Here is an 8076-nt window from a genome sequence, read left to right as displayed (position 1 = left end):
TGCAGTTCAAATGATTTTGCAGTCTGGCACATTAACCCACAGCGCCACACTTCTTGTTGTTGTTAGGTACCATCGAATGGGTACCAACCCATAGAGACCTTATGCACAGCAGAACGAAACACTGCCAGATCCTGGGCCAACCTCACTACTGTTGCCACGCTTGAGTCCATCGATGCTGCCACTTGGCCAATCCATCTCATTAGGGGTCTTCATCAGTATGATAATTATGATAGTATAATTACCAATGGTTTAATAAGCACTGATACTGTAACATGATTAACAAGAAAGGTATTACACTAACAAAGCACTGACAAAGAAAGAAGTCCATAAGACAGTGACAAATGAACGAACAAAATGAAGAATTATGTGGATATTATCATTTCATTTTTGTTTTTTAAATAAATAACAACCTAATACTTTACATGCTCACAAAAACATAGAAATTATTTAGAGGGCTAAATTTACATCCAACAGTTAACAATAAATAGTAAATCTATATAGTTGGGATGGTAGTAGAGAAACGAAATCTTTTTCCTTTTACCGTGCATTCATCTATGCTGCTTAAATTGCCTTTAATATCAGAAATAAGCTTTACTTGGGTTGCTAAATATTCTTAACAATAATCCCATAAAATTAGGATGTGTACATTCACATTTCACATATAATCTCTAGTCTAGGACTCCCTAGAAGTGTGCCTTTCCCACCCACTGCACTGAGTGGATACCAATTCACACGGCCCTATTTGTTGCTATTGTAGTTAAGCATTGTCAAGTCAGTTGCAACTCATAATGACCCTGTATAGGGTTTCTGAGGGGCGACTGATAGGTTTGAACTGCAAACCTGGTGAGTAGCAGTCCAGTGCTTATCCTACATCACCACACCACAACTCCTCATAGGACACAGCGTCACTGTTCCTTAGGTTTCCAAGACTGTAAGTCTTTATGTGAGTAGACAGCTTCATCTTTCTCCCACAGAGTGGATTCAAACCACTAACTTTACATTAGCAGCCCAATGCTTAACCAGAATGTCACCAGGGCTCCTTAGAAGTATGCTCTTAAAAGAGTTTCACTAACACAGAAGCTTTAGGCATAACAGGTCAACTTTATATGCTTACCCTCTGAACAAGTATTGTGTGAATTTCAAGTGTGAATTTCTTCCAGGTATACAGCAATGAGGAGTCCTTGTATGAAGAGGAGAGTAATGCATAGGGATGGAAAGTCAGTCTGAACCACAAGGTCAGTGGTTCAAGCTCACCAGCTGCTCCTCAGAAACACTATACAGGATTGCTACGAGTCAGAACTGACTTGAAGGCACTTAACTATATACACCAATGAACCACAGTGTGTACATAAAAGGGCATAGTACTTTCCAACACTTATGTTCTTCAAACTAATGCATCCTTTTCAAACTATACATTCAACAAAATCACAGAAAAAATCAGGCTTACCGGTTAGATAGAAACTGGTGGAGCCCCAAGACTTGGTCTTGGTCACCTTTCAGGTCCAGAACTGAAGTCACCCTCACAGCTCAATTTTCAGCCAAGAAACAGGCATATAAGGGGCTACAAGAACATCAGTGAGGACTGCACACACTAGAATGGCCAAGCATTCAAGATCAAAAGGGCAGCATTTGCCTAAGGACAAAATTCAAAAGAGTTGGCAAAGCAGGAGGAATGAAAAAAAGAACCACAGGAAGGAGGTAGGACAAGTAATATGACACTGAGGCGATTGCAATCATTGAGATGTAACAAAGTGTATGATTTGCTGAATGTCAAACTGATGACCTGCTTTATAACCTTCAAACTCAATTCACAACAAAGAGTCAAAAATGAATATATATACATATAATACACACAAATACATTCAAAAGATAGTTTTAAAGTACCAATGTGTGCTAGACACTAGAAGATGCTGCATGACATTTGCAACATTTTCCTTTCGTCTGACAAGTTTAGAACATACGTTCCTGGATAAACAAAATAATAAATACATAAAATTAAAATAGAAATTTTACATTCTAAGTCTTCTTTTCTTACATTTTATTGTGGTTTGGTTGAAAGTTTACAGAACAAATTCATTTGCCATCCAACAATCTATACATTTTGTTTCATGACAATAGTTGCAATCCCCTCAATGTAAAACCACTTCTTCCACTTCCTCCTGGGTTCCCCATTTCTATTTGCCCATCTTTCCTGCCCCTTCCTGCCTTCTGAACTTTGTTTTTGGGCAAATGCTACCCTTCCTGCCTCCTTTAGTTGACTGTTCCGAGCACATTTCTCATGGATGTTAATGTTCACTTTATAGGTCTGTCTGTTGTTTGGCTGAAAAGTGATCTCTGGCAGTAGGTTCAGTTCCAGGTTTAAAGGGCAAAGGCCACACTCTTGGGGGTTGCACTAGTCTTAATCAGACCAGTAAGCCTGGTCTGTTTTATGATTGTGAATTTGGTTCTACATTTCCTTCCACTCTGTCCAGGACCAGCAGTGGTACCCAAGCACCATCTAGTTCTTCTGGTCTCAGACTAGTGGAAGCTGAGATTGATGGGGTCCAGATGGCGCTGTGAGTTAATGCGCTAGACTGCAAAGTCAGTTTGAACTGCAAGGTTGGTGGTTCAAGCTCACCAGCCACTCCTTGGAAACCCCCTAAAGAGTCGCTATGGGTTGGAACTGACTCGACAGCATTTAACAACATTATTCCTTTGGACTAATTGTTTCCTTGGATCTTTGATTTTCTTCATTCTTCTTTGTTCCAGGTGAGAAGAGACCAACAGCTGTATTTTACATGGCCACTCACAACCTTTTAAGTCCCCAGTCACTACTGGTCAAAGCATGATATAAACATTGTCTTTATGGGCTATATTATGCCAATTAACCTATATGTGTATTGAGTCTGTGATCCTAAGCCCTCAAGCCCAGTGACCCAGTCCTTCAAGATATCTGGTTATGGCTAAGAAGTTCACATAAACTTTGGTCCCAGTATGGTCTACTATATACCTGGATATATTTGCAGCACATATTAATACATATGTAGAAATATCCTCTGGCAGGTATACATATGCTCATAGATATATTCCCATATGCCACCCCATACCTGTTCAGCTTACATCTCTACCTAAGTGTCCACTCAAATTATTATTGTTACTACTGACACTACAGGATTGTGTATTTAACAGTATTTACCATTGCTGCGGTCTACACTTGCGTACTTCCCAGTGTCTTCCTTTTCCTTGGCCATGTTATGCTGACCTCTCCTTATTGTGTATTACTTTTCCCTTCTCCCAAGTTAATAATTCATGTCTACTATCGACTCGGAGTCCTGGTGTGGCACTGTAGGATAAGCACAGGACTGCAAGGTCAGTTTGAACCACGAGGTTGGCAAACTCACCAGTCACTCCATGGGAACCCTATATGAGTCGTAGGTCAGAACTGAACTGAACAGCAACACCACCACTACCCACCTGGGAGTCCTGGTATAGCACTGTGGGTTAATGCACTGGACTGGAACTGCAAGGTCAGAGGTTCAAGCTCACCAGCTGTTCGTCGAAAACGCTATGCAGGGTCGTTATGAGTTGGAACCAACTCGACAGCACTTAACAAACACAACACTATCTACTTGGGAGTCCAGGGGTGATGCAGTAGGATAAGCACTGGACTGCTAAGCACAAAGTCAGTGGTTCAAACTCCCCAGCCACTCTTTGGAAACCCTATACAGGGTCACAAAGCGTCAGAACCAACACAACGGAACTTAACGACAACAACTATCCACATAATGATTTTTCCTTCCCTCTTCCTAATCATCAAGGAATGTTTCTTTCTATGCATAAACCCTTGCTTGACTTTTTTAACAATGGTCTCATGCAGTATTTGTCCTTTTATAACTGGTTTCATTCATGCCACATAATGGATCATGGTGGTTCTAGGGGATAAGTACTGGACTAAAAACCACAAGGTCAGTGGTTCAAGCCCACCAGCTGTTCTGCAGGAAAAAGACGAGGCTTTCTGCTCCTGCAAAGATATACAGCCTCGAAAATTCTATATAGGGTCACTATGAGTTGGAACCAACTCAACAGCTCTTAACAACAATACTGTCCTTCAGATTTATCTGTTGTAAGATGTTTCAAAGATTCATTGCTATTCTTTAACGCTGTGTGTATGTAGCAGAGTTTGTTCATCCATTCACCTGTTGATGGGCACTTACATTTTTCCATTTTTTTACCATTGTTGAATGCTGCTGTACTGAACATGGGTGCACAGACATCTGCTGGTGTTGTCCTTGTTTTATTTATTGTTATCCAAATACTAACCAGAAAAAACAACTTGGGGTGCTTCTGTTGCACATTTTTGTAGAAGAATTTCTTATATCTTTTAGACAAAATAATGAAATAGACTTCTTTTCAATAATATGGACTCACAGCAGTAATCTTATCTTCCCCTGTGACTGCTTCAAGTACTTCATTCTCCTTTAAAACACCTTTATTCTAATTTGAAAACTATTCTCCTTGCCATATAGTAATTCAAGAGTTAAGAATGTTTACAGTCAAACTCTTTAACTGAGAAAGAATTGCTGGAAACTTCCCTTTTCACTGTTGCCAGGCAAGCAGAAACAAACCTAAAAAAGGGTTTAGCAGTGGGGTGAAGTGGGCCTGGCTGTCTCACTAACGTGCACATAATAGCCTCTTGGGCAGTACTGCCAAACCCTTGTAATCTGCAAAATAGAACATCAAGGACTTTAGATCTCCTCTAGCGCATCCTCTCACTGTGCACTGCTGGGCTTGAGGAGTCAATAGAAGGGCTCTAGCCTGTCCAACATCACAAAGCAAGTTTCTCACAGCAGAGTTTAGAACTTAAGATTTTCTGTTCTTTCCATCTTATGCTTCTTTATAAAAGAAAATGGGAAAAAAAAGAAAGAAAGAAAATGGAAACAATGAGACCTGAGACTATGGGGAAACCAAATTTACTATTACTGCTAACACTGTAAAACCTTCAAATTTCCCACAGTTTGGTAGATACGTTGTTTGGTGTTACCGATAGTAATTTACAGCAATCATAGAATCAACAGTTTAAATGTTACCACAATCTATAAATGGGTCTGACTTTGACAAGACTGAATTTCTTGAGGATAGGATGTAAACACAGTCATCTTTGTATTTCTGAACAACACATAGTATTCTGCCTTTTAAATAAGAGGCATTCAACCATTTTTTCAATTAAATTGGGAGATAACATGGTAAAGGACAAAGAGAAAGAGCACTGAACTGGGACTCCATTAATGTGAATTGCAAATTTGGGTACAAATTATTATGACCTTAAAGAACCATATCCTGTGGATCTCTGAAGTCTTTCCGGGTGACAGAAGGACTTCCAGAGTTGAAAATGGCTTTTCTACACCCCTCATTAAGAAGCCCTAGATAGCATAGTAGATTACAAGCAGGACTGCTAACTGCAAGGTCCATAGCTTGAATCTGTCTGTTGCTCTGTGAGAGAGAGATGAGGCTTTCTGTTCCCATAAAGAGTTAAAGCCTTGGAATCCCCTACACAGGGTCATTATGAGTCAGTACCAACTGGGTGGAACACAAATACCACTACCACCCCATACTTCCTTGGAGTCCAGGTGTGGTGCTGTAGAATAAGTACTGGACTGCTAACCACAAGATCACTAGTTCAAACCCACCTGCCACTCCTCAGAAACCACATATGGGGTGATATGAGTTGGAACTGACTCAAAGATACTTAACAACAACACCATGACCCCTGCAGAATAAGCCAGGCCTCTTGGCAGTAAAGATTTCTGCTTGATCTTAGCATCTGTACACAGAGAAAACATCTAAAAATCATGCATGAGGAGCTCCCCAGGGCCTTGCCTAGATTATTACAAGATACTCATATATATGTACCTTGAAGACAGCACCTGCATATTACTCTTTCTAAGCTCTCACAGAGCCCAGTAACAACTTTTAACTCACTGACAGGTGGTTATTGACAGAGCAAGAGAGGACAAGTTTTGGAATCAGTCCTCCCCAAACCAATAACCTCAGTCACGTGAGATAAGTGAATTATTTTGTAATGTAATGGTATCAAAGGTGAGCTGAACTTCATTTCACTGACAAAAGAAATGAATAAAAAAAAGTCTTTAAATAGTATTGTTTACTGATCAGCTGACATTCTAGTGGGTTAATATCCACTCGTTTTTAACAGTTAAGTATTTGGATAGCTATTTAGATTGCATCAGTCTACCAAATAATTGGAGTTGGTAAATTTGAACTTTCTCTAATTCTAAAACTCCCTGATTTTTTTTTTTTTTATGTTTTATTATGAATTATGTGATACTTTACATGGGTGAACATTAGTTTTACATTCATCCTAAAACTCCCTGATTTTTGAAGAATAGGTTCCTGGTGAGTCCAAGTCTTACAAATCTACTCCTTCGCTCAACCTGTTGCAGTAGTCCAGGTCAGAAATGGACTAATTCCCAAGAAGTAGATAAAGAGGTCAATGCCTTGCACAAACTGTGTTGAAATCACCTCTCACTGAAATGAGAGGTTGCACGGGTCTCTAAAAAAGCTTTGCTTTAGCACTTGAGAAATTTAAGTCAACTAGCCCTAACCAGTTTAATCACCTGTCCTGTTTGTAGAATGGTAGGGTGACAAACGTCCGCTCCAGATCTGACATGTAGAGGTCCCACATGGGCCAGAAAGTCTCTGTCCCTCTACGAAACACAGACTCTCAACGTAGGAGGCATGAATATTAAGAGTGGCTACTAGGACTAGGGTGCGGGCACACCCACCCTGTCTATGAAAGGTGGTGGTGACGTGGAGTCGGTTCTGACCCACAGCGACCCTTTACAAGGTTTCCGAGGCTGTAAATCTTTACAGGAGCAGAAAGCCTCGTCTTTCTCCCGCAGAACGGCTGGTAGTTTCGAACTGCTGACCTTGAGGTTAGCAGCTCGAATGGTAACCAGTACACTACCAGAGCTCCTTCTATCAAAGGTAATGAGCCAAATTCCTTCGATTTGAGGGCAGGAAGGAGGAGATAAGCCCCAGCAGCAAAGGGCAGGGACCTTTGGTCTCCCTTGTACCACTCAGAGCTGCCAGATCGCACACCAGGGAACTGGGAGCGTGGTCAAATGTACTGCCGGATAGGACGAAGGACCAATCCGGCTCCTGGCCTGGCCTGGCCGCAGTCCGGGTGCTGGTGGCTCACTCACCCATAGGCTGCTGAAGTAGTCCAGTCCGCGGCAGATGAGTGAGCCGGCATAGGCCAGCAGCACCTGCACGCCCAGGTAGCTGCCGAGGCAGTAGAGACCGTACAGGAGTGGGCCGCCGGCGCCGAGCAGCAGCAGCAGACGGCGGCGGCGCAGCGCCTGCTCACCCAGGGCCTCAATCCCGTAGTCGGCGAAACAGAGCGGCAGCAGCAGCGCGGCCAGCACGATGGGCGTGTGCGCGCGGTGCAGCCGGTGCAGCCAGTGGCGGCCCAGGCGGGTCAGGGAGCTCTTGAAGGGGTGCAGGAAGGTCCCGCACAGCACGGCCCAGAGCAGCGGACGCAGGAAGGCCTCCAGGATGAAGTAGACAAGCACTGCGGCGCCGCAGCACAGGCACACGAACAGCACGGCCCCCGTGTTGTAAAAGGCCTGCTTGATGGGCTTGTCAAAGCGCAGCGCCAGTGCCGCCGTCCGCGGGGTCTCCACGCTGCCGCTTGGCCCGGCCCCGTGCGGGCCCCGCAACGCCTCGCCCGGAGACCCTCGCGGGTTGGGCATCTCAGCGGAGCCGCCGGCACTGTCAGCCATAGTGCCCCCACTACCGCCCCCACCGCAGCTACAGGGCGGTACTGGGAAGGTGAAGGAAAGTGCCAGACGAGAGTCCTGGAGGGATGGGCAGGGCCTAGAGCGCAGTGCATTGTAGGAATTATAGTTCCCAACTGGTCAACGAGCGCTTACGGGACTTTGGGGAAACTACAACTCCCAGTGAAGTATGGGGCGAGCTCCTTCGTGCTCAGGATCCCTTTGCCCATTGGTTCCCTTCAGGGTAACAGGTTCCTGGGCTACATCACCCAGGAGGCAAGAAAAGTTCCTATCATCCATTAGT

General features: G+C 43.6%; 1 protein-coding gene across 1 annotated transcript in view; it reads right to left on the bottom strand.

Annotated features, from left to right (window-relative positions):
- TMEM245 (transmembrane protein 245) overlaps positions 1-7778 on the bottom strand; it is a 99704-nt gene extending 91926 nt beyond the window's left edge. Inside the window, exon 1 of the mRNA XM_006864687.1 lies at positions 7200-7778. Coding sequence (XP_006864749.1) covers positions 7200-7778 — 579 coding nt within the window. The remainder of the gene's footprint in view (positions 1-7199) is intronic.
- Positions 7779-8076: the final 298 nt, after the last annotated feature.

Source organism: Chrysochloris asiatica, unplaced genomic scaffold (genome assembly GCF_000296735.1).
Source record: "Chrysochloris asiatica unplaced genomic scaffold, ChrAsi1.0 scaffold00069, whole genome shotgun sequence".
Taxonomy (NCBI): Eukaryota; Metazoa; Chordata; class Mammalia; order Afrosoricida; family Chrysochloridae; genus Chrysochloris; species Chrysochloris asiatica.
This window is presented reverse-complemented; position numbering and strand designations above follow the sequence as displayed.